Below are 27953 nucleotides of genomic sequence, written 5' to 3'. Positions count from 1 at the left end.
GATAGTCTCATCTCTTTGCCTCCAGTGGCAAGATGGATCCACAGCAAATAAGGAGTGAACCAAATTTGTCCTCTTTTCCTTTTACACTCTAAGTGATATAGCTTTTCCAGGATCTGATGCTGGTTATCTGAAGGACATTTTTCTCCCTTCTCTCATATCTCGATACCCAAGGGCTCACACTACATTTTGTGGCTCACCTGATATTAATTAGCAACAGTATTTAATCCCACTAATCCCATTATCTAATGTGCCAGAATTATTCTCTATAATATTTCTACCTCTGATAATGTGATTATGTTGAACATGACATGACAAGACTGAGAAAATGCCTTGAGGTAGTGTATTCTGTACTGTTGGTGAGTATCTGTCACTGAGAAGCTGAGGTAAAGTGATTCTGCCACGATGCTTTCTGTTGATCTAATAATTTTCGAGAGAGAGGTGAAAACATAAAGATTGGGTAATTGTTTTGCTCAGTTATCAACACTCAGAACTTAGTTCTTTCCCCTTCTGTCTGTTCCCACTGTCATATTAGCCACTCATTCCTTTGCCTCTGTTTTCCTCTGTCTGGAACTTTCTACTCCGGGGTACCCAAGTACCTGATTTTCTTTCACCTTCTAAGTGTCAGTTACAAACACCATCTCAGCAACACTTTCTATAGTCACCTATCATAAAATGACCTTTACTTTTGTTTCCCCTGTCTAAGTACCTTCTTTTGTTTTAGTTATATCAGAAAACAGACATTTGTTGCTTCCTTTCTGGTTATCTATCTCCAAACCCCTACTAGAATGGGCTACCTTCCATCTCTTTTGCTGCTGACTTCTAACTTTATTTTTAATATTTTTTTAGTTGTAAATGGACATGATCCATCTATCTATCTATCTTTCTTTCTTTCTTTCTATTTATCTATTTATTTAATGTGGTGCTGAGGGTTGAATCCAGTGCCTCAAACTATAGGCAAGCACTCCACAACTGAGCTACTGTCCCAGCCCAATTTCTAGCTTTTTATAATAGTGCCTGCCAGTCAGAAGGTGCTTGATGAATATTTGTTAAATGACAGAGACTGCATGGATGGATGAGATTTTCCTAAATGGCTCCTGCTGCTGATAGGGAAAGTCAACTGGGCAGATGATGGGAAAGTTGCATTTTTTAAATACAGTTTTTAGTTGTAGATGTACATCATACCTTTATTTTATTTATTTATGTGGTGCTGAGGTTTGAACCCAGTGCCTCACACATTCTAGGCAAGCGCTCTACCACTGAGCCACAGCCCTAACCCCGGGAAAGTTGCATTTTTTTTTTTAAATCTTATTGGAAAAAAGTCACAAATCTAACATGAGAGTTATAGACAAGAAGATGAAGAATGAAGATGTATCTGGGATAGAGTTCAGGAGACTGAAAGGGTGCTTGGTGGGCACATGAATCAATGTAGAATAGGAAGAAGATGTTCCTATTTATAACACAAATTTATAGAATAAAAGCTAAAATCCCAACTAACCTGAACCTGTAGATGTCTTTTGAAGATTTTCTATTTAATATTTCCCCAGGCTCTTTGATAAATATTCATTAAATGAATAAAATTAACAAAAGAAATATGAGAGGAACGAAATATAGACTTGGGCACTCTTCCTAAAAGAGGAAGGCAGGCCTGGCCTAAAATACAGCTAATGGAGTTTTTCTTGACCATTGGAGTTTATTAAGAACTTTCATGGCCATTCTAACTTTGGTAAATTTTGGCCAACCCTTCTATGTACCATCTCAGTTCTTTTCTGATCTTTGTCCTTTCAATGCTTTCCTCTGCTCTACTGCTTAATATCTGATTGAACCAATCGATGTGAGATTTGATTTTGGAGGGGTAAAATATGCTTATTAGCACTTCTTCAATCATGCTCTCAAGAACTTTGACTCACCTGAAATCTTATATCACATTAAAACTAACAAATTAGCTTATTTCTGTTTCATGAGTGCTGGCAGAAGATATGAGACCCCTGGGCAAGAGATAAAACAAACTATTACAGCCAAAGCAGTAGCCAGAACTTCATGCTCTTGAGTTGTACACAGGGAGTGGTATAAGAGGGCCTAAGTGGATGGCCATACTTGTAAAGGGTTGCATTAAGGAGAGGAACACAGAGCTTTGGCAGTCTGCCACTTTTATAATAAGTGAAAGCAAGCTTGTTCCTTGTTTTAGGAGGGATGCTGTCTCACCTCTCAAGGCTGCAAACCTAACCCCGAGGAATGATGTGGATAGAGGGCCTTGTGTTTTTGTGTACCCAAAAAGAAAATACAGGGATGCTCAGGCTAATAGTGGATTGCTTCTCCCAATGTGCATCAAGTGAGGTGTGAAAAGAGCAGAGTTTTGATAGTTGCACATAGCAAAGAGAAGATGGAGCCATCAGAAAAGTAACAGTAAAGGCTGAAAAATGTTTAAAATTTATTTTTTAACACCAAGTAGAAAGATGATTGAGCATTTGGAAACTTGTAATTCTAAATGGTATTTTCCATGCTGTGATCCGCAGGGAGAAAAATTTTCTTTAGCAGAGTTATGAAATATCTAATTCCTGAATACCCTAAATTTAGATCATGGCATTTTTCTCTAAGTCTTTCAGTTTATGGTTTTGTCATTTCCCTCTCGTTTAGATCTAACAACATAGTAGAATAAATGTATTTACTGTTTTAGTACTTGGGGTGCTTATCAGGATCTCAACATTATATTCTCAAAGATAGCTCATAGTTGGCAAATTTACCAAATTCTTTCATCTTGTGAAGAATGGCTTTTGTACTTTTTATATATCTTAGCATCTGCCAACTCTTATGAAATCTTATCTACCCCGAGCAGGTATTATTTTGTGAGGCCAATTCACCACATAAGAGGAATTCTTATGAAGATAATTACAATTTCTCATTATTGACTATTTAAATATAAGGGTTTAGAATGAAAAAGAAACTTAGAAGGTATATAGAATCCATTCTTCCACATACGATACCACTCAAAAAGGTTATTAAAATTAACTTAGAGCTTTCCAAAGAAAGTGAGCTCACAATTATAGGAGGTGGTCTGTTCCACTCCAGTAACTGGAAAATTCTTCCTTATACCAAACCAAAATGTATTGTCCAACAATTTTGGCATTTGGCAGCATCTAAATATTGATACTATCTACACGGTACTTATTATCTCAATTATATTACTTGCTATATTTTTGTACAGAATTTTTACTTAATCAAGATTTCTTAAAATGTTCTTCTCAGAGCCTAACAAAATAAGAAAGTTAAAATCTTGTTAGCAAAAAATATAGAGAAGCAACTGTCTTTCTTGGTCAGGATAATATACTTTTCTAATTCAGCCTGAGTTTGTTTCCTTCCTTCCTTCCTTCCTTCCTTCCTTCCTTCCTTCCTTCCTTCCTTCCTTCCTTCCTTCCTTCCTTTCTTTCTTTCTTCCTCATTCCTTCCTTCATTTCTTTTTATTTCTTTCTCCCTCCTTCCCTTCCCACCAACTTCATACCAGTTATGTTTATATTGACCTCTTTTAAACCTCTTATAAAAGAGGTCTAGAAGTGCTAAAGCTATTTCACACACACACACACACACACACACACACATAATTTGGTAAATTTGCCAACAGTCATGTACCTTTGAGATTATAATGTTAAGTTCCTGATAAGTACCCAAGTAATAAAAGAAGACTTTGTATTTTACATATGAACTCTGTCTGGTTGCTTTTTACAAAGTCTGTGTGCAGGTCCTAGAAACATTACTTTCTCTCTAAATGAGAAAATGTCTTTATAGAGACACACAGACTCAGAAATTATTGATGAAGCTCTAATGCCTGTTCCAATTCCTCTTACCCTCATGATACCCCGTGGGAAAAAAAAAAGGAAGGATAGCTAGATAAAGATGAGAACTCAACCTTGTATTTTCTCATCATTCCAAGCAGGGTTTGGTGCACACTGGAATGAAGAAATCTCGGGAAAGTCTTCCTAAAAACAGCAATTTTTATGGACACTGGATTCTTCCTTGCAAGATTAGGCAAGGCCATCACTTTTATTAGCAAGTCTTAGCAGATACAACGATGGCTGCTCCTGGTGGACATGTATTCTGCCGCCCAAGGCTGTTCCAGGTACCATCAGCACCCTCTTTGATGGAGCCAGCTGTGGGTAGGCTGAATCTCATAGGCCAAGCATTCTGGAGCCAGGCCACTTAGTTACTAAAAACCCAGCATTGCTGTTGAATGAACAGCTGAAAATCCACCAACACTTACATTTCAAACACAGGATTTGCACCTAACCCTAGGGCGTTATATTTCCTCATTCCCTTTGCAAAGGCTGTGGATCAACCAACACCTCTTAATTATTTTTAAGATTCCTTGGCTCTAAAAGTATCCTTGTTTGGCTGACAAATTGAAGGGTCACTCTACCTTATGACAAACTACTGCCTTGCACCAGGAGCTTTCTCTAAAACCCTTCTTTAAGGGATTTTCTGCACAAAAGAAAAGTTTATTAAAAGTAGAGTTTGCTCTCTGAGCTCAGGATACATGAGAATGGGCGGGCCCTGTGGATTCCAACTAAAACAGAATCCATCATCCTTTCAGTGGAGAGCTGTTTACATTCTGGATTACATTCACTCAACATGTAAATGTTTATTCTTGTAGCTCCATTACATTCTTCATCATGGCAAAATGAATAGTTTCCAAAGAAACAGAGATGTTGTCATCCCTTCTCTTAGGAAGGCAGGGAAGTCCAAGACAATCTGACAGTACTGAACTGAAGGGAACTTCAGTTAAAGAAAGAGATGAGATTGCTCAAGGTCCAGGTTAGTAGCTCTGATAGCTAATTTTATGTGTCAACTTAGCTGGGCCATGTACAAACTAGACATTTGGTTAAACATTATTCTAGATGTTTCTGTGAGAGTGTTTAGGATTAGATTTATATTTATTTATTTATTTAAAATTTTTTTAATATTTATTTTTTAGTTTTCAGCGGACATAACATCTTTGTTTGTATGTGGTGCTGAGGATCGAACCCGGGCCGCACGCATGCCAGGCGAGCATGCTACCGCTTGAGCCACATCCCCAGCCCAAGATTTATATTTAAATTGGTGGATTTGGGGTCCAGTATTGCTAAACATGGGTGGACCTCATCTAATCAGTTGAAGGCTTAAAAGAAACAAAGGCTGAATTCTTCTAGCAGAAGGCCTTGAACTAAAACTTCATCAGCGGCTCTTTCTGAGTCTCCAGCCCGTTGGCCTACCCCAGAAATTTTTAGATTTGTTGGTTTCTATAAACACATGGCCCAATTCCTGAAAACAAATCTCTCTCTCTGATTATACACATTCTATTTGTTCTGTAGAACCCTGGCTAATGCACTAGCTATAGATGTTGGATTCCTCTCATGGCATTCAGTTAAAAGTTTGTTAAAATATTGGATCAACCTCACTCATAGAGAGGGTGACATTATTTATTGCTCCAAATGGAATGTTCTCGAGAGGGAAACACGAAGCTATTAATAATTTTCTGGAAAAAAATGGTATAACCTTGGGTTGTTCCAGGCACAGGGAACCAATTTGCTATAAGAGCACTTTAGTAATGCTGTCTTGCTCACATTTTGGAGGGCAAATACAGGTGGTAAGCTACAGACTCCAATCTTGTGGGAGTATGCGTTCCTTATGCACTAAGAACCTTAGACCTCCTGGCCTGTTCACTGAGAGGAATGTCTGGTAAGATCTAGACTCAGTTCATAAAAAAAAACTTATTTTCACAATCACTAGTGGCTATTGCAAAATCTGGAATTCATAGATATGGGTCATTTTGACTAGTAGCACCTGACTTGCCACTTACCCATGATGTTTTCAGAAATGGGACACTCTGTGACCATGCTGGACTCCAGATGATGGATGGGAAGGGTTAATGGTGACAACTCAGAATAGGTAAATGCCCAGAGAGTGCTATGATCTCAGACAAATCCTCCATGCACCTTTGGGATTTTAAATTATTATGCTTCTTATTTCATAGAAATTTCAGTCATTCACATCTGTTTAAACCTCATAGTTAAATTGATTTTCTCCCATTCTTCCATGAACAAAGAATTTGAGGTGAGAGAGAAAGAGGGTGAGGAGATATTCATGGTTATGAGAATTGTGAATGAATTTGAAATTATAAGGCTTTCTGAAGGAGGGCAAGTGAAGATATTGTTATTCAGGGCTTTGTGAAATTTGAGAGCCCTGGTCAATAGACTGCTCACAGGTTATTTTTCAGTCAAAGTTGAGATAAAACATCAGACTTTGAAAAATTATTAAACCTTATTTTTAAAGATGATTTATATTCACAGCAAAATCGAGTAGAAATCCTGTGTAAACCCTGCCCCCACACATTCACAGACCCCCCCCCCCCATTCCCATCTTGAATCACAGTGGTACTTTTGTAACAAATGACAAGCCTGCATGGGTGCATCATAATCGTCCAAAATCCATAGATGAGATTAGGGTTTATGCTTGGTATTGTGCATTCTATGGGTTTGGACAAATCTATAGTGACATGGATCTGCCATTGTAGTATCTTAACTCCTCCATGCTCTGCCTGCTCATCCCTCCCTCCTCTGTAAGTCCTGGCAATCATTGATCTTTTTACTGTCTCCAAAGATTTGCCTTTTCTAGAATGTCTTATGGTTAGAATCATACAGTATGTGGCCTTTTCAGATTGACTTTTTCACTTAGTAATATGCCTTTAAGTTTCCTCCATGTCTCTTCATGGCTTAGTAACTCATTTTTTTTTAGTGTTGGATAACGTTCCATTGTCTGGATGTTTTTCCATTCACTCAGAACATTTTGGTTGCTTTCAAAATTTGACAATTATGAATAAAGTTGCTATAAACATCTATACGTATGTTTCTGTGTAGACATATGTTTTCCATTTGTTTGGGTAAGTACCAAGGAGTGGAATTGCTAAATTAAGTGGTAAGAATATTTCATTCTGGAAGAACCTGCTGAACTGTCTTCCGAAGTTGCTGTACCATTTTGCATTTCCCAAACAATAAGTGAGAGTTCCTTTTGGTCCACATCCTCAACAGCCTTTGCTGTTGTCAGTGTTTTGGGTTTTGGCCACTCTAATAGGTATGCAGTAATATGTCATTGGTATTCCAATTTGCAATTCCTTAATAACATGCCATATTGAATATCTTCTCTTCTTTGGTTAGGTATCTGTTCAGGTCCTTTCCCATATTTAAAAAATCAGCTTCTTTTTTATTATTTTAAGAATTTTTGTTTATTTTATTTATTTATTTACTTATTTGGTACCAAGGATTGAACCCTAGGGGTGCTCAACTACTGAGCTGCATCCTCAGTTTTTTTTTTTTTTAAATCTTGTATTTAGAGACAGGGTCTTAAGTTGCTTAGGGGCTTGCTAAATTACTGAGGCTGGCTTTGAACTTATGATCCTCCTGCCTCAGCTTCCCAAGCTGCTGGGATTATAGGCAAGCTTTAAGAGTTCTTTGTGTATTTTGGTTAGTAGTCCTTTATCAGACATTATGCTTTTTATATGAAATTGTTTGCTGCATTATTAATCTTGTCTTTTGGTTGTGAATCCCATCAATTGATTATGATTAAACAACCACAACCCTCAATTTTGTCTGCTGGGATGTAAAGCGAAGGTAAAGCATAATTTGCCAAATTTAAAAATGTTTTGCAGAAGTGGGTGAGAGTGTGGTAAAAAGGGTGAAAAATAGGAAAATGAAACAAGTTACCCTTTTCAAGAAAAATGCCATGTTAAAATAAAATTGCTTCTCTAATGAAGTAGATGACACAGTCTTTTTTTGGTATAACATTGGAAAATCACAGTTTACTGTCCCAATTTAGATTGGGATTTTGTCAATTTTTCCTGAGGTATCCTCAAGATACTTTAACAAGGGAATTTTTGCCAAGCAGTTTTTTGATCAACTTGCAAGATTAGTTTGCCTGAGTTTAACTAGGTCATGCTTTCTCCTCTCTTCTATCTCAACAGAAACGTACTTTATCAAAAGCTGAGATAGACCAAATGTAGGATGTGCTTTTAAAAAAGATGAGTTTAGGATGTTAACACATTAGTTTTGTAATGCTAAATAGTTTCAAAGCACCAAGTGCTTTTGATTTTGGGCTTACATTCATATCTCTAATCCCTTATGATTTATCTTTCTTCTGAACACCTGAGCATGTGGGGTCTGTAGTTTAAACTGAACAATTTCAATTTAATGATTTATTATGGCAACATATTATTGCCTTGTGCTGTTATTCAACTTTGCAAGCTTTCCTGTTTTATTATAACAACAGAAAGAACAACTCTTGAGCATTAGGGCTATCCAGAGAAGCAGAACCAAGAGGATATATCTATATAGATAGAAACTTATTTAGGGAATTGGCTCAGGGGATTGTTGAGATAGGAAAGTCCAAAATCTGTAAGGCAGGCCGGGTGAATAGAAATTCAGTTAAGAGTTTGTGTTTCAGTCTTGAGTCTGGAATCTTCTGGCCAAGCTAACAGACTGGAGACTCTGGAAGAATTTCTAAGTTCAGTCTTGAGGCAGAATCCCTTCTTCCTTTCCTGTTCCACCCTTCTGTCTGTCTGGGCTGGCAGGCCAGGCAGGATTGGGGGGCTACCCTATAGCTACTGGTGCTTTCCCCACAGAGGCCAGAGCCCTATGTGAGCCATGATGATATGTGCATTCCCCTGGTGTCCACTCCCCAGGGAACCTGCCCAACATGCCCTGGGAACTCACTGGAACACCATAGGCCACATCCTGGGTCAGGACAGCCAGTGATGCCCACCAACAAAGAGCCGTCAGAGGGCCAGTGACCTCACAAAAATCCAACACTGCTCTTTGCTGTCTTTACAGACTCTTAAATTAACTATTTGTTTTTTTTAATCACTTATCTTTAAAAAATCTATTCTTCTTAAAAACTCAGTCTTTGTTATACTGACGTCTCTCAACTGATCAAATGAGGATCATCCATATTACAGTGGGTCATGCGCTTTTTGTAACATCAACTGATTGTAAGTGTAAATGTCAATGATGTCTCAAAATACCTTTACAGCAACATTTAAACTATTGATTGACTAAACAACTAGGTACCATAGCTAGCTAAGTTGGTACATAGCATTTTGACAACAGGAATAACTGTTTCTACTTTCTTGTGTTCACCAGTGTTTATTGTCCATTGACTAAGTCCATCCTGAATAAATAATGCTGGTTGATAAACGTTAGGGGTAAATAGTACACCTCCATTTGTATTCTGAAAATTTTACATATGTAACTTCATACATGAATATACCAGTGGTATCCACACATAATTTTCAAATATTAAATATACAAATAGGCAATATGAGCTTTGATAATTAAAAAATATTAACCTTGAACAGATCCAGTGGAAAGAAGATAGGAACAGCATGAGCAATTGAAGGTGGGGTAAAGTGAGATTGGTGTATTTGGAGGCAGTAAGGAGCTAGACCTGGTTAGAGCAAGGTGTATATGGGAGCGCTCTAGGTAAAGTTGGCTATGTAAAATGCAGTGATATCATGAAAGTAATGAAAATCAAGAAGAGAGATTTTTACTTGAATGAAGGGTGGCCACAAACAGGAGCAAGAGCGTGATATGATTGCAGTGTCAACATCTGATAATGGTATTTGGACCTGAAACGACAAAGCAAATTGTGTCACTTCCTATTTTCTGAGAAGTAGATACTAAGGCAAAATTAGTCGTGTAAGGCTTTTGGAAGGTAGTATCTGTGAAAGATAAGGGTAGATGGAGCAGGAGTAGATAGTAAGGGTTTTTGGACCTGCACTGCCAAACAGGGAGACAGTAACAGTTGAGGACTCTTAAACATTTGCAATGTGGGTAGGTTCGATTTCTATTTCTGTGGATCAGTTCTATGTAAGGCTACACTATAGGTTTGCATTTAAGAAAGGAGAGAGAGAATTAGGTGAGCAGAATTGACAGTGTCTCTTAGAAAGTGTGGGCCAGGCAGATAGGAAGTCCCCAAACAATGGTTGGTCTTCAGAAGAGCCCACACTGTGCAGCAATGGGTTGGCACTCAGAGCCCAGCCAGGCTCAGTTATGGGCTGCAACTGTCCCAAGGAAATCTTGTCCCAGTTCCCACAGTGGTGGGTGCAAAGGCAGGGCAGCTGGAAGCTGTCTGTTCTCCCCTCAGCAGACTCTTTGGAAGGAGACCTGAATACTGTGTCTTTACTGCTACCTCAAAACTAGAACTTGCCATGGTACTTTAGGTAAACACCTGCAGGTTTGTCAAAAGCTACTTGGCCTGATGCCATGGGGTTCTAGCCATGCTTCCCAACTTCTGCATCTTATCTTCTCTGCCCCAGTATGAGGAGAGCACCGTCCTCAGCTGCTCTGAAAGTTAACTCTAAGCACGTTAACTTTCTCAGGCTCTATGACAAAAAGAAAACGTCACTGACTCTGGGATAGATTAATGTCTTGTTTTTGAATGCTTCTCCTGTGACATTACAGCTTACTGATGTTTTTGAAGCCACTACTCAGGCAACATTGAGATTGCAGACATTTAAAGGTCTTCTTTGATCGTTTTCTCTAAAGCACCTATGAGATGAGAACATTATAATAACTTCCACTATTTCCATTCTAAGTTCTCCACTTGACATATTATTCCTGTAAAATGTACACTGCCTATAAAACAGATAAGCCAATCTTGTATTGTAGTGAAGGTCTAATAAGTGGTTCTGTCCTCAGAGAGGTTGCAATCAGGCTCCTGTATGAGTTCAATTTATCTAAAAGTGGCAGAAAGGAGTTACTCCACACCATTGCATATACTAAAGTGTCAGGTGTTGGGTTTTTTGTTTATTTTTTTTTTTTATTTTGTAACTCAACAGAGGGTGATGGCTTTGAGTAGGTGCTGAGTGATTGCAGGAGAGCAGAGATATAGGTGGGTTTTGATAAAGTGAGCAGTGCTGTTAGGAAGGTGATACAAAGTTGTTGTTTTTTTTCATGTAGTTTAGAATGTAATTGTAAGCATTCTTAGTTTGCATTAAGTCTCTGAAGAGAGACAAAAGTTTGTGCCACTGATAAGAACCCTAATAAATGAATTCCCCTCTATCAAGCCAGGGACTGTTCAGTAAGACTGCCAGTGTTTTGCTAGTCTTTAAAATATTTTAAATAATAATGGAGATGATGAGTTATGAATATTACTAGGTAAAAAGAAGTCCTGTAGCTTTCCACAAATTTTAGTCCTGTCTATCCATTTTACTCTATAAATAAGACAATATTGTTTAGCAAATATTTAAGTATAGACTTTGAAAATTTATCAGGCTCCATCATTAACATCTAGCAGAATGAGATTAAGTAAGTTATTTAACCTTTCTAAGCCTCAGTTTCTTCAACTGTAAATGGACATATTTATAGTACTGAGCCCTTAAGATTGTTGTGAAAATTAATTGACATAATGCATGTCCATTACTAGCTTTGTGCCTAACACATACCAAGGGCTCGAAAAAATTAATATTATTATTTGAAGAGAAAGGAATTACTCCACACCACTGCATATACTAAAATGTCACATGTTGGGTTTTTTAAAATTTTTTTTCTGACTCAACAGAAAGTCTTTACCTGCTTAGTTAGGAAAAAAAAAATCCAGGTTCTTCTCCTTTCCCTGTATTGTGTGGGTACCTCTAGAGCTTACTCAGTACAGGAAAATGGTTCTGGTTCTGTCTGTGCATCCAGGTGAGCTGCTGTTGCATTATTGCATTTCAAATAGAGAGCCCTCATAGAAACTCCCCCTTCTTGTGAACAGATCTTCAAGACCAGGGTGACAAGTTAGATTTGTCCAGGACTCCTGAGAAAGTCCTGAGTCCAGGGAATTCCACTGTCTCGAGCCAGCTGGGACAATTAGTTGGTCACTCTAGTGCAGGCACCCAAGTCTACTTAGTTTTTGTCTATCTAGAGTGGCAGAACCTATACTGGGAATGGTCATACGATGCTGTAAAGTGTGGGTCCCCATTCTCATCCCCAAACCCAATAACTTAACGGTTACTGGGCTATGCCTTTTCCACCTACACTCTCCACTTTGTGACAGTCCTGCTTAATGCCCTATAGACCTAGGATGTGAAAACATCAATTTATCTAAAAGTTGCCTTCTTGGCAGAGTCCCCTCCTGACAATCCTCCATGATGTTCTACAATCCCACAAAGGGTGGTTAACATCTCCCAGCCCCACTCCCCCAATCTCAGGGATACCAAGGCCAGACTACATCCTAAACTATGGGGATGTAGGAATGGGGAGCGATCCTGTAGATGAGAATAAGATAGGTAATTTTTCAACAGGCTAATCTTCCACATTGCTTGTCAAATTGTCCTGTAGTGCCATTGCTGCCACCACTGACATTATCTAAACTGTCCTTGCCTATATATTTTAATCTAGTTTATAACCCAAATCCCACCTAATAATTTCTGTGGGCTTTCATTGCTTTTTGATTTTATAATAAAAACCTTAGATTTGTTTGCTGCAAATACCCTGTGCTTTTTTGCTGCTGTGATCTAAGGACCTGACAAGAACAATTAGAGGAGAAAAAGTTTATTTGGGGTCTCATGGTTTCAGAGGTCTCTGTTCATAGACGGGTGACTACATTCCTCAGGGCCCGAGGTGAGGCAGAATATCTGGCAGAAGACTGTGATGGAGGAAAGCACCTGAGAGCAAGGTCCCAGGAAGCAGACAAAGAGAGCTCTGCTCAACAAGAATAAAATATGAACTCCAAAGGCATGCCCCCAGGGAACCACTTTCTTTAGTAACACCATACCTGTCTATAGCTACCACCAGTTAATCCCTGTAAGGGGATTAATTCACTGATTAGGTTAAGCCTTTTATAACACAATCATTTCATCTCTAAACCTTCGTGCATTGTCTCACACTGAGCTTTTGTGGGATACCTCATATTTAAACCGTAAAACACTCTGTTTTTTCCATAGTGGCATCCCATAAAAATCCAATAAGGAAATGGACTGCTACAAATCATGTAGCTAATAAATAACAGTGCTAAGATTTGAAAACCGCATGGTCTTTTAACCATGTTATTCAGAAATTTGAGGAAGTAGGGTTTTAGGTAACATTTCAAGGAAATGTGAGGAAGTGGAGACTCGTTTTCAGTCTGAGATAGGATAGAACTGAATATTTTATTATTTTTAGGGTAGTAATCTAATGGTATATGGTGTTCCGTGATAAGATAGAAAATAAAGTGATTGCTTAATGACATCTGTAATCAAGGGTGCATTGAAGGGAAGGTTTTGGTGGACCATGTTGTCACCACCATAAAATCAATATGAAAGATTTGAAAAATTGATGAGTGCCTACTTCTGATAACATTGAAGGGCTTAAACAGAAAATACAAGTTCAAATACCTACATTCTCAGTTTAAGGCATGGACTGAAATCCAAGGATGTTCTGTATGTAACCATGATGAAAGAATTCATTATCCTGAAGCTGTAATAGCCAAAGCTCAAACTAGATCTTAATTCTAAAGGGTACCAAGTTACAACAGCAACTGAATAACTGTTCACTAGGTATGTCACTTCCATGGAAATGCAGGCATTAGTCAGGAAAAAATAGGTCCCTGGGCAGTGGGCTGGGATCCATGGGAGGACTCGGGCATCTGCGTTACCCTAGCACCAACCCTGTGTGGTTTGTTTCCCAAAGGAACGTTTCTCCCTCTCTGTTCTGAAAGGTGGTTATTTTTCTTTCTTAAAGTCTCCTGCTCTCTTGCCTGAAGAAGTTATCTTGAAAGAAGGAATTTGTTCCTCAAGTTCCTCACCTGTCTTACACTTACTTTGCTTAGGGAATAACTAGAATTAAATCCCAACCAGAACAAAATATGAGCCCCAAAATATGAACCTGAGAATATATTTGAGGTTACTCCTTGGATGAGTAGGAGAATAGCAGGGCTTTGCTAACTGTTTAGAAAAAAAGTCTTTGGAGTGTATGTGGAAATGACTGTGCTTGACCAATAGGGAGGAATATAATCATTCATCTAACTTTTTTTTTTATCATTTACCAGATATTTTGCATGTAGTACAAACTTGAACAGCTGCACATGGTTCCAATAATTTGTTTGGTTGGTTAATCCTATCCGGTGTCCACACTGGCCCACAAAATGTTAGACCAGATGAAAACATTTTTTTTTTTTTTTTTTTAGCAAAAAGGAATGTATTAAAAGTGTCAAATAACAGCAAGTATGGAGTGATTTACGGTGGGCATCTTGTCCAACAACTTCCTCAGCATAACCCTTAAAAATCCACCCTCTTTACCAAAATCTTTAGACATACATTGGTAAAGAAAGTGCCGTTTCTGGAAAGGGCTATTTTCTGAAGACTGAGGATCCTGGCTGCGATCACATGGTTGAACTGGGCTACCTGATTTCAGTGTTGAGAGGACCCAGGGATGGCAGAAGCCAGGTAGCTCCTCTACTGAATTATCAGAGACAAAGAATGGGAGTTTCCCCTGAAATAATCAGTAGGGACAGCATGATGATATAGGTGGTCAGTGAGGCTGATCCAAAGAGATTTTCAATAGAAATGACTGAGGTTAGGGTCTCTGCCACTAAAGTAACCAGATTTCACAGGTCTAAACACTACAGGGCAATTATTCCTAATAACCTGCTTGTTTTTTTTTTTTTTTCCTTTGTCACTTTTCATCTTTGCATGCTGGGTTTAGTTGGTTTAAATTCCCTGGCTTCAAGGTAAGAAGGCTTCCAATAACAGATACAACCATGATATTAGTGCATTGGGTGCTACAATCCCATTTGGCCGTTTTAATCTCATCATGACCCCCAGGGCCAGCAGGATAAAAGCGATTACTGTGGTGTAGCATTGAGAAAGAAGACTTGGCCTCAGTACTACCAGGAGCTCAGCTTCCTCAGTTAATAAGTTTTGGAAGACTCCCCAAAGCAAAATACTCTAACCTGTGCTGAATGAAGCAAGGGATCAAGGAATGCCCAGAGGAGAAGAAAGTAAAAGAGAAGCAGTACTTTATAATATTTGCAGAAATGTGGACTATTGCTTCTACTATATTTGATTGTTTATCATATAAGTATAAACATAACATTTTAACTGATTTCTTTTTTTTTCTCTTTTCCCTGTACTTTATAGGACACATTATTTGTGCATATATTTGTATTTAGGTTACATGTTTCAGATATGGGAAAAAGCAACTAGAGAGCCTGGGATAAAAGCAGGAATAGAGTAACTACTTAATTTAGGTATTTCCTTGGAATGAGATTGTTCTTAGGTATATAAAACATTTGTGGACTGAAGGGTAGACTGTAGGGAACATGTGATTTTTTTCACTGTTCAATATTTAATAACCCTTCCCATACACACCTCAGGCTATGGTTTGGATGTTGAATGTCCTCCAAAGGCCATTCTGTGGAACCCACATGATGTGGGGCCTACTGGAAGGAAGTTGGATCATTGGAAGCATGTCCTTGAAGGGGATATTGAGACCCTGGTCCTTTCTTTCTTTTGTTTCCTGGCCACTATGAGGTGAGCAGCCTTCTCTGCTGCTATGAGGCACTATGCTACCACAGGCCCCAAAGGCCAAGTGACTATGGGTTGAAACTTTCGAAATTGTAAGCCCAAATAAACCTTTCTTTCATTTCAGGCATTTTGAAAAATCATCTTTCATTGATTTTCTCAGGCATTTTGTTACAGTGATGGAACATTGACTAAGCTTCACTCTCCATTTTTGGAACTCCCAGTCATAGGTAGTCTAGGTGGAAATTGCCTTCCTCTTTGAAAGGTAAAGAAATCAGGTTGTCACTATTTCTGTACTTCACAGGGAATTGCCAGTTAGATATTCTTTCTGGAATTTTCCATCTTGAAATCACCTCAAAAATCTGAAGATGGAGTAGGTTGATTCATCTATAAGCAGCAGTGGTGGTGGCCTGTGGTTTGGGCTGATGCTGCTCTGCAATCTGGGCTGAAATTCTCACTGCCCAGCAGGTCCCCTTGTTATTTCTTGTTTTCAAAATAAGATTTTCCAGTCTTGATTTTATTCTATGAGCCCTCAATCTTTCCATCAAATTGCTTTTTTTTTTTGCTTAAGATAACCAGATGTAGATTCTGTTGCTTTAACCAAAAATGTAGTTTTAAATCCAAAAGATAATTTTAGTTCTTAAACTTAAAAAAAAATTGTAACTCTCTGCCAATGTTGAAAACTTTATTTTCTGCTGAGAGGTCTTCAAATACTGTGGAAAATCAAGTTATCTGAGTTCAGTTGAATACTAATTTATATTCCTAGGGTTTTGTTCATGTTTCCAAATTTCACTTTTTATCTTTCTCAGTACAGTTTCTCACTCAGCGGAGAATCAGAAGTGCAGAATAGCACATTTCTATGTTATCATGCTATTGACAAAATTCTTTCCCTAAGGTATTAAAAAAGAAGAAGCCAAGTATTCACTTTTAGATCTGGAACCAGAGTATCTAACCAGATGGATCACTTGCAATTTTATAACATCAAGTCTAATACTCATTAGTTCATCAAGTCAGACTGCTCAATTCGTAAAACAGACAATTTCAGAGCTCACATTCTTACTCCAACATATTCCTTATTATTAACTTTTTGAATTTGTACAAGGCCCATAGATCTGTGTATGAATTTTTTTTAAATTTATTTTTCAATTTTCGGTGGACACAACTTTCTTTCTTTCTTTCTTTCTTTCTTTCTTTTTTAAAGAGAGAGTGAGAGAATTTTTTAATATTTATTTTTTAGTTTTCGGCGGACACAACATCTTTGTTTGTGTGTGGTGCTGAGGATCGAACCCGGGCCTCACGCATGCCAGGCGAGCACGCTACCGCTTGAGCCACATCCCCAGCCCTGTGTATGAATTTAATACATACTTTTTTACCCAAATGCATTAGGTTCATTCAAACAAAAAGATTGAGTTTAATTTGTATATTTGTCATTCATTTCAGGAATATTTTTTACTTGTGCAATGTTTCCCTCTTTCCTCCTTATTTTAGGGATAAATGAGAAAACCCTTTTTCTTAGCCTTATACTGAAGCATCACCAAGAGATGGGTTATGCAAATATTCTGAAGTATGACTCTAAGCTTTATGCTGAATGACTTGCTTTCTGGCCTCAGTCACAAACTGATTGACAAATAGTGCCTATTTCTTTACTTGCTTGTTTGTTTCTTCTGCTCCCTTCCCTCTTTTTTTTTTTTTTCTCTCTCTCTCTCTCTCTCTTTTAAAAACCTCTTCCTCTGTTTACTAGCTGGAATATGAATTGGAATATGTCTGATTTTACTCAGTACAACAGGATAAAATCCAATTGAAAATGAGTGGTACAAAACTTCTCTGGTTTGTCAGAGCATTGAATAGAGGTCAGAGTTTGGAAGAGAGGGTGAGGCATTAACATAAAAAGCCACCCGTTGGCACCCTTTACTAGCACCACAAGGGGTCATTGGACAGTCATGTTGTCAAGATTTAACTCAAAGGGAGTAGGTGAGATAGGTGGGCAGGTGTGGGCAAACTTGATTCCAGGGGGAACTGTACACTAATAGGCACATGGGTGCAGAAACCAGCCTGTGGAATAAGCGTGGACACTTCTCTGGTTTTATGAATAGCCATACATATACCCATCTTCAAATTTGTACCTCAGTTTTGTACCTTCCTGTTTTGTTTTCTGTGGTTCAGAACCTGTTAATCTGGCTAGACTGTGAGATGCCAGGTGAGTGGAGTACTCTCCGTCTAGAGGAATACTCTCCGTCTCTCACCTTATGGTCATCTACTGCCCTCTTCCTACGTTGGTGCCTTAGCTCTGAATTCCAGACCCATGGGAAGGGCTGCTCTGCCTGAGGACAGATGTGCTGGTGCCCCAAGGCCTGCTTCCTTACTTGTTACTGTGGTCACTGCCCATTTCTTGAGTCCCTAATTTCTGCTCTGTCTAGGACACAATGTTACAGAGAATTGGATTCTTTGAGGGTGAGATGATGTATCTGAATTTTTCCTATAGTTAGTAGTTGAACTTTCTGGATTTTACATTTATTTGTCAAATTGGACTTTGTTTCCCACCCAATCTGTTGTTTTGGTATATCTCTATCCCACAAGGCCAGTCTATGGCCAAGTCATAGCTGTTGCTAGTCTTCTCTAGTAAACTACTCTTGCCCGGGTGGTACCAAATCATATTCTGAAGGATGGCAGAACACTGTAGCATCAATTTCATTCAAAGGTATATTTTGATGATTTCTTTTTAAAAAAAAATTCACTGGGTGTCAAGCTCTATGGTACCAGATATGACTCAATTTTCTATGCTACTCAGTGCTTAATGCAAAGCTGTGACCTTGGAGACAATCAGGATCTTCCTAGGAATTGTCTCCGGTTTCTGTCCCATTATCATCCCACTTTAATCTCTGCATGCTCTGATCCTCCAGGTGAACAGGATGTTCTTGTGGGACTCTGAGTACAGTCTGTAGCCCATTTGCTGTAGTTATCTTCCCTAATAATGTAGTTTGAATTTGCCAGCCCCTGGGCATGTGGAAAATGATTTCCTAGAATGTACAGAATCAGGTTCTAAATCCTTGGGGTGATATACTGGTTCCTTTTCAAGATACCTCAATTTGCCTGTCCAAGTTATTTCTTTCTTTTTTTTTATTGGTTGTTCAAAACATTACAAAAAAGCTCTTGACATATAATATTTCATACATTAGATTCAAGTGGGTTATGAACTCCCATTTTTAACCCAAATACAGATTGCAGAATCACATCGGTTACACATCCACATTTTTACATAATGCCCTATTAGTAACTGTTGTATTCTGCTACCTTTGTCCAAGTTATTTCTGATGACTCTTCTGTGAGTCACTATTTAAAGAGGCAGACTGAATAACTGGGTCATCCCCTCTCATCCTCCGTGGGTTCCCACTTTTGTACATATTATTTCAGTCCTTTATTCTTCATTAAAAACACTCTATTCACCTTTCCAGGATCATCTCAAACGCTTGGAAGATATTTGTAATCTCTGCAACTGAAGATGATGTCATTGTCCTTTAAATTGATAATTTTCTTGTTTTTTTGTGTTCTGTCTTGTAATATAGTTCTGTGTGTATTTGTTTTAGTTCTCTTTTTTATATTATTTTGGTTCAGAAGATTGAACCCAGGGCACTTTACCACTGAGCTATATCCCAAGACCATTTTTTTTTTTTGAGACAAGGTCTGGATAAGATCCTGAGGGCCTCTCTAAGTTGCTGAGGCTGACTTTGAACTTATGATCCTCCTGCCTCAGTTTCCCAAATTGCTGGTATTATAGGTACGTACCACCATACCTGGCTATTTCTCTTATTTTAAATGGAGAGTTCCTTGAAGAATCTGGGCTGTCATCATTTCCGTATTTAACTCTTATCCTTGGCACTTAATAAATATTCAATAACTATTTTCTTTTTTTGTTATTATAAAATGACAAAATATTACAGGTTTTCAGGGTTGTTTCTCCATAGAGAGTTTTGATCACTAATCCAAACTTGTGTTCTGCTTTTAAAATGTTCATATTTTTAAATGTTTTTTCATTTATTTATTTTAATTTTTTTAAATTTGGTCTAATTAGTTATACATGATAGTAGAATGCATTTTGACACGTCATACATAAATGGAGCATAACTTCTTACTCTCTGGGTTGTACATGATGTAGAGAGACACAGGTTGTGTGATCGTATATGCACATAGGATAATAATGTTCAATTCATTCTACTATCATTCCTACCCCATACCCTCTCCCTCCTTTCACTCCCCTCTATTCTAATGTAACTCTATTCTCCACACATCTACCTATTGTGAATTAGCATTCACATATCAAAGAAAACATTTACCTTTGGTTCTTTGGGATTGACTTATTTCACTTAGCATAATATTCTCCAGTTCTATTCACTTACCTGCAAATGCCATAATTTCATTCTTCTTTAAGGTTCAGTGATATTCCATTGTGTGTGTGTGTGTGTGTGTGTGTGTGTGTGTGTGTATATATATATATATATGCCACAATTTCTTTATCCATTCATCTGTTGAGTGTGTGTGTGTGTGTGTGTGTGTATATATATATATATATATATGCCACAATTTCTTTATCCATTCATCTGTTGAAGGGAATCTAGGTTGGTTCCATAGTTTAGTATTGTGAATTGTTCTGCTGTATACATTCATGCTTCTGTATACACTGATGTGGCTGCATCATATAGTATGTTGATTTTAAGTCCTTTGGGTAAAGACCAGAAGTGGGACAACTGGGTCAATAGTGATTCCATTCCAAGTTTTCTGAGGAATCTTCATACTGCCTTCAAACATCAGTTTGTAGTCCCACCAGCAACGTATGTGTGTAGCTTTTCCCCACACCCTTGCCAACATTTATTGTTGCTTCTGTTCTTGATAACTACCATTTGGACTGAAGTGAGATGAAATCTCAGTGTAGTTTTAATTTGCATTTCTCTAATTGCTAGAGATGTTGAATATTTTTTCATATATTTGTTGATTGATTGTACTACTTCTTCTTTGAAGTGTCTATTCAATTCCTTAGCCCTTTTATTGATTTGGTTTTTTGGTGATAAATATTTTTCCTTTAATTTTGTTTATTTATTTATTTATTCTAATCAGTTATACATGACAGCAGACTGCTCTTCAATTCATTATACACAAATAGAGCACAATATTTCACTTCTGGTTGTACACAAAGTAGGGTCAAACCATTCATGCAATAATACATATACCTAGGGTAATGATGTCTGTCTCATTCTACCATATTTCCTATCTCCATGATCCCTTTCCTTCCTTCCCTCCCCTTTGCCCAATCCAAAGTTTCTCCACTCATCCCATACCCCCCTTCCCATTATGGAGAAGCATCCACTTATCAGAGAAAACTTCCAGCCTTTGTTTTTTTTTGGGGGGGGAGGGGGATTGTCTTACTTTACTTAGCATGATATTCTCTTACTCCATCCATTTACCTTCAAATGCCATGATTTATTCTTTTAATGCTGAATAATATTCCATTGTGTGTATACCACAATTTCTTTATCCATTCATCTATTGAAGGGCATCTAGGTTGGTTCCACAGTTTATCTATTGTGAATTGAAGTGCTATAAACATTGATGTGGCTGCATCTCTATAGTATGCTGATTTAAAACCCTTTGGGTATAAATCATAGCTGGGTCAAATGGTGGTTCCATTCCAAGTTTTCTAAGGAATCTCTATATTGCTTTCCAGATTGGCTGCACCAATTTGCAGTCCTACCAGCAATGTATGAGGGTGCTTTCCCCATCACATTCTCACCAACACTTATTGTTGCTTATATTCTTTTTTTTTTTTTTGCAGTGGTGTAACAAATTTTAATTCAAAATAGACACTCTGAAACAAGAGGTTAAAAAAAAGAAGGAAACTATAAAGTCGGACAAGCTCTCTGAATTTACAAGAGTACACCAAGAGTCAGACCAATTTCACAACTGCCTCTAAAGCACACATCACAGCACCTGCATGCAAGTGAGTCACTGCTGGCCTCCGGGACCACCTCACCCTCTGCTGCATGCCCCACAGCACCACTCACGGCCCTGCGGGGAGTGCAGCATTCGTCCTGGACTCTGTGCTACTTCACATCGCCATGGAAATACGGGCTACCCACCCCAACACATGACACGTGGAGACTTTAGCAATCACCTGTCCCACTTGCCTGCAAAATCAGGCCAGAGCATAGCCCAGGCTCCCCTCTCGGATGAGCCCAACTCTCGCTACCCCAACCACAAAGACAAGCTCTGGTCTGTAGGCTTGGGCGGGCACATGGCCCTTCCAGCCCGGAGCAGCTCAGGCTGGAGTGGCGTGCTGGGTGTTCTGTCACTCTAAAGGCACTAAGCAGCTGCTGTCCTCCCTGTGAGTGAGGAACGGCCTGCCACCACAGGGAAAGGCAAAGTCTAGGCTGGAAAGCACTTCTGCCCCATGATGACTTTACAAATAGAAGCTCCATGATAAGCTGCGCACCAGACCTTAGACTCGGGTATTTTTAATAAATGAAAACACTTGGTTTTCTATGAGTTATAACTTAAAAAAGAAACAGCCATCAAGACAAACATGAAAAAGTGTCTAATGAAAATTATAATCTCATAAGCAAGCAGCTTCTGAGGAAGGACTGGCAGGGTGTCCGCAGGGAGCCACGCACATCATAGGGTGCGCTCCTCCAACACAACCCTGTGTCCCTCACTTTGCAGGTCTATAGGCATCTCCAATTGATCAAGTACTCTCCAACAAGCTGGCATTTCCTAAAATTAAAAAACAAGTACTTGCAGGTTTCAGTTCATTCAATACTGAGCTACTGGGAAAACAAGACGTGCATGAATGCCAAAAGATTTAATTTACATGACAGAAGAAAACTGAGAGTAAGTGTTAGAACCCAACTGCAGGAAACAACCAATCTAAGAACCATCCTCCTCCTCAGCTGAAGTCTCGGAGCACCTGGAACAGCTGAAGAGCAGCAGGCAGGACTCAGGGACTCAGCAGGGCAGTCTAGGCCCAGTGGGAACCACAGCCTGGGACTGAGGCTCACTGTCCTATGAATGTTGTGGTTCATATTCAAAGTTCAACCTGTGCTTAACATTTTTAAGTTCAGACATATCAAAACCTAGAAGCACAGAGGGCTTGTGGTTTTTTATTGCTTTCATGCAAATGTATCTCCTTTTCCCAAAAAATGCAGCCACGTCGATTTTCCACACCCAGCAATTCTATTTCTTTTCTACTAGGATAAGGTCTCTTATGGGAATAATCTCTAAGAAACTGCTTTTTGTCCTCGTAAGAACGGCCTTCATATTTCTTAGGGTCTAACACCAAGACCTGGAGCATGTCATCACCAGCCGTGGGCCCCTCTGTCCTGCCTTCATTCCTCTGTCTCTTCAAAGGCACGACACTTGTCCCTTTCTCTGGGCTTGGGGCTACATCGGTGTTTAGGACAAGCAATGGCTCCTCCAGCTCCCGCTGGTCTTCTACCCCTACATGGCCATCTGGCAACTTCCTCTTCACAGGAAAAGTAGAATCAGGAATCACTTCCCCCATTGACTAACAGCAGCTCACTGCTCTCAATAAAACCTGGCTGGATCTGCAGGCCTGAGCTCCTGTCCTTGGGAGCACTTCTGCAGCGCAGCAAATGGACGGCAATGGCCGCTAGGGTCATGTTTCCAGTGTAGACCCCACAGCAATGGATGCACTTGAAAGCTGGAGACCTGAGCATCGTGTGGACCGTCGGCATCACGTGGTGCCTCTCCTTGATGTGGAGCTCATAGGCCTCAGCCGTCAGGAAGGTACCAAAGAAGAAGGGACAGGTCAGCTTCTGTCTTCTGGGGGCCCTGGGCAGAGCCTCAGGCTGAGGCCTCACCTTAACATACACAGGCACCAGGGATTTGGAGTGTATCCCGGCAAGGATGGCCAGGTAGACTTCCCGCTCCCCCAGCTTCTCCCGCGGCAGTATGGTGCTGAAGTCGAGATGAGGGAACAGTATATTGCCGCTGGCATCGAGGTCCAGCTGGAAGCCCCTGTTGCTATAGTCCAGGGGCAGCTTCTTCTTGCCCAGGTGCTTAGTCCTGCTGTGCTCCAGGAGGCCCCGGATGTCATGGAAGGTGCAGGGGCAGAACAAGCAGCCCAGGCCATGCATGAGCAGGTGGCGCATAAGCTCCTCCTCTGAGATGGCACATTTGCAGGACAGGCACCCACCGCACAGCCCTCTCCCGCATCCACTTCAGGAAGGGTGACATGCGACCAGCTTCTCGGGCTCCAGTTTCTCGCCCACCTTGGCCTCACTGTGCTTGTGAGCCACCTCCACATGCACCTGGTAGACGTTGGATGGGAAGAGCTCATTGCACACCCGGCAGAGCTTGGATTCGCTGTGCTTGTGAGCCACCTCCATGTGCACCTGGTACACGTTGGACGGGAAGAGCTCGTTGCACACCCGGCAGGTCTTCCACTGCTTGGCCTGTCTCAGCACCTGGTTGGCATCTGCCGGTGCAGGAGTAGCCTGAACAAACACGCTCGGGGCAGCGCTCACCAGCACTTGTGGGGAGGGCAGGCTGGGAAGGGAACTGGCCATGTGCGCACCTGTGCCTGAGGGCAAAAGCTGGACAGGCACCTGCGGTGGAGTAACAGTTGCCATGCTTCCGCCGGTGGGCATAGGCAGGGTGACAGACACTGGAGCCAGGGTGTAGGTGGGGATCCCATTTACCTGCTTCCCAGTGGGGATGAGCTGCCTGAGAATAGAGCCTGATGTGAGGAAGGGGGTGCTCTGCGAAGCCCCTGCCCTGGCTGTGGGGCTCACAGGCAGGACGCCAGTGCTGACTAAGGGACTGAGCTGCAGCACTCCAGGCCTTGCAGGTGGGCCCACGGGAAGGACCCCCGTGGTGACTGGCTGGCTAAGCTGCAGCACACCAGAACTCACACCCTGGTTCACAGGGACGACTCCTGTGGAGACAGGCTGGTTGGCAGAGAGAAGCCCAGACGGGACCACCTGGCCTGCAGGGAGAACCCTCAAGGGCACTGTTGGACCAGGGGGAAGAACCCGAGATGGAGCTGTCTGCCCAAAGGGGAGAGCCCCTGACTGGGCCACCTGGCCAGTGGGGAGAACCCCAGAAGTTGCTGTCTGTCCAGGGATTACCCCTGCAGGGGTCATCTGGCCTGCAGGAAGGACCCCCATGGGGCTGCTCGACCCACAGAAATCACTCCTGGTGAGACAGCCTGCAGAACCCTGGGGGTGACAGAGAGACTGGCAGGCAGGACACCAGGCCCAACAGGTCGGCTTACAGACCCCACAGGCTGGGAAAGGGGCAAGACGCCAGGGCGGACAGCCTGACTCACAGGGAGGACACTCTTTCCAACAGACTTACTTATGGGCCCCACAGGCTGGGTGAGGGGCAACACAGGGGGGTTCACAGGCTGGCTGAGCGGTACCCCGTGAGACAGAAGGACAGGCTGGGGGGTGGAGGGCTGCAGGGAGAGGCCGCTCAGGCACACAGGCAGAGGGCTGGAGACCAGGGTCACGTGGGGCTGGGCAACCGCAGGTGGGGAGTGGGTCAGAGTCCCAGCAGAGCCTGGGGCCACAGTCACTGGCTGCACCACAGCCGGGCTTTGGCCATTCTGTGGCAGAGTGAGACGAAAGCAAGATGGCGGTGCCGGGATGCCAGGGGCGCTGCTGCTCGGTGGTATGGCCAAACGGGCGGCTGGCTTTTGGGCAATGTGCATCTGCTTCAAGAGCCCAGTCCTCTTAATGTGCTCTGAAATCACTGACCTCAGCTTGTTCTCCAAGTCCCTGTGCACATCAGACGTCAGGATGTGGTACATCAGGGCGTCCTGGCTGCTGGCATTGGCACTGCACTTCTTACAGTAGTACCGGTCGGATGGCGGGGTCCTGTCCACAGAAGCAGTATCACTTGCTTTCTGTTGGTCCCCCACCTCCTCAGTTCTCAGGCCAAAGTAAGAGTTGATTAAGTAGTGAAAATGAGCCACCAGAACATGCTTCTTCATGCTGTAGTACAAGGTGTTCGAAAAGTTACATTTTAAACATGTGAAACTAATCACATCACTTCTAGACGACTTAGTCTCGCCTAAGATGTTCACTGTGTAGTTCTGCACTTTGTGAACAGGGGCGTGGAACATCCTGAAGAGCTTGCCCACCACCTTGGGCTGAGAGGCAAAGGTGCAGTTGGGGCACGGGATCACCAGCTCCTGGTCAGCCTCATCTTCGTGGTGATGATGTAAATGGTTTTTGAGTGAAGCAAGCACCTTTGTCGAGTATCTGCAAAGGCACTTTCTTTCCAGAAGGTTCCCAGAGAGAAACATCTCCCCATGATGTGTTATAGAAGAACTTCTCTCCTGGATCAAAGCCTTTAAGGTCCTTCAGCAACTCCCTGCAGCTGTCAAGCCCGACATCCACAAGAATTCCTTTCACCCTTTTCCGCACCTTTCTGATGTTGTCAAGATTTTCCACAGGAATTTGAAACATTTTTGAAATTTTCCTGCTTGTTGATTGCCTCTCTTACTGCACTCCCTGAGGGTGGTTTCATCATTTTGTTTCCTGCTTTATCCCCAATGCTTAAATTCTTGATAACTGCCATTCTGACTGGAGTAAGATGAAATCTTAGAGTAGTTTTGATTTGCATTTCTTCAATTACTAGAGATGTTGACGAGTCTGTTCAGCTCCTTAGTGCATTTATTGATAGGGTTGTTCTATTTTTTGGTGATAAGTTTTTTGAGTTCTTTATATATCCTGGAGATTAATGCTCTATCTGAGGTACATGTGGCAAAGATTTTTTTTCTTGTTCTGTAGGCTCTCTCTTCACCATATTGATTGTTTTCTTTGCTATGAAGAAGCTTTTTAGTTTGATCCCATCCCATTTTTTTAAAGATCTTTTTGTTAGGTTGTAAATGAACACAATATCTTTTTATGTATTTACGTTTTTATATGTGGTGCTGAGGATCCAATCCAGGGCCTCACACATGTGAAGCAAGTATTCTACCACTGAGCTACAGCTTCAGCCCTTCATCCCATTTTTTGATTCTTGACTTTACTTCTTGTGCTTTAGGAGTCTTGTTAAGGAAGTGAGTTCCTAAGTCAACATAGTGGAGACTTGGGCCAACTTTTACTTCTATTAGGTGCAGGGTCTCTGTTCTAGTACCTAAGTCCTTGATCCATTTTGAGTAGATTTTGGTGCAGTGTGAGAGAGAGGGGTCTAATTTCATTCTGCTACATATAGATTTCTAGTTTTCCCAGCACGATTTGTTGCAGAGGCTCTCTTTTGTCCAATTTATGTTTTTGGCGCCTTTGTCTAGAATGAGATAACTGTATTTATGTGTATTTGTCTCCATGTCTTCTATCTTCTATCTATATCTGTTTTAGGGCAAATATCATGCTGTTTTTGTTACTATGGCTCTGTGGTATAACTTAAGGTCTGGTATTGTGATGCCCCCTGCTTCACTCTTCTTGCTAAGGATTGCTTTGGTTATTCTGGGTCTCTTATTTTCCCAAATGAATTTCATGATTGCCTTTTCTATTTATATGAAGAATGTCATTAGGATTTTAATAGGAATTGCATTAAATCTGCATAACGCTTTTTGACAATGTTAATTTTGCCAATCCAAGAGCACAGGAGATCTTTTTATTTTCTAAGGCCTTCTTCAATGTCTTTCTTTAGTGCTCTGTAGTTTTCATTGTAGAGGTCTTTCACCCATTTTGTTAGATTGATTCTAAAATATTTTTTGAAGCTATTGTGAACTGGGGTAGTTTTTCTAATTTCTCTTGCAGTGAATTCATCACTGATGTATTTCTAAATGCATTTGATTTATGGATGTGAATTTTATATCCTGCTATTTTGCTGACTTCAATTATATGTTCTAGAATTTTCTGGTGGAATTTTTTGGAACTTCTAAATATGGCATCTTGTCATTGGCAAATAGTGATAGTTTGAGTTCATCTTTTCCTATTCATATCCCTTTAATTTCTTTCTTCTGTCTAACTGCTCTGGCTAGAGTTTTAAGGACAATGTTGTAGTGAAAGAGGGTATCCTTGTCTTGTTCCTGATTGTAGAGGGAATGCATTCAATTTTTCTCCATTTAGAATGATGTTGGCCTTGGGTTTAGCATATATAGCTTTTACATGATGTTGAGTTATGTTCCTACTATCCCTAGTTTTTCTAGTGTTTTGAACATGAAGGAATACTGTATTTTGTCAAATGTTTTTTCTGTATCTATTGAGATGATCATATAATTCTTGTCTTTTAAGTCCATTGACATGATGAATTATGTTTATTGATTTCTGTATGTTGAATCAAACTTGCTTCCCTGGGATGAACCCTACTTGATCATGGTGTACTATCTTTTTATTATGTTTTCGTATGTGATTTCCCAGAATTTTATTGAGAATTTTTGCACCTATAATCATCAGGAATATTGTTCTAGAGTTTTCTTTCCTTGATGTCTCTT

At 40.5% G+C, this 27953-nt stretch overlaps 1 protein-coding gene across 1 annotated transcript; it reads right to left on the bottom strand.

Annotated features, from left to right (window-relative positions):
• Positions 1 to 22188: 22188 nt before the first annotated feature.
• Positions 22189 to 25986, bottom strand: LOC124095915 (activity-dependent neuroprotector homeobox protein 2-like). The gene is given in 7 exon segments (XM_046449350.2): positions 22189 to 22712; positions 22714 to 23042; positions 23044 to 23697; positions 23699 to 23736; positions 23739 to 24671; positions 24674 to 25779; positions 25781 to 25986. Coding segments are annotated over 7 exon segments (3423 nt in total). The 5' UTR covers positions 25978 to 25986; the 3' UTR covers positions 22189 to 22546.
• Positions 25987 to 27953: the final 1967 nt, after the last annotated feature.

This window comes from Marmota monax, unplaced genomic scaffold (assembly GCF_021218885.2).
Source record: "Marmota monax isolate L192 unplaced genomic scaffold, Marmota_monax_Labrador192_F-V1.1 WCK01_AAM20220418_F8-fsc00030, whole genome shotgun sequence".
In the NCBI taxonomy this organism is placed as follows: Eukaryota; Metazoa; Chordata; class Mammalia; order Rodentia; family Sciuridae; genus Marmota; species Marmota monax.
This window is presented reverse-complemented; position numbering and strand designations above follow the sequence as displayed.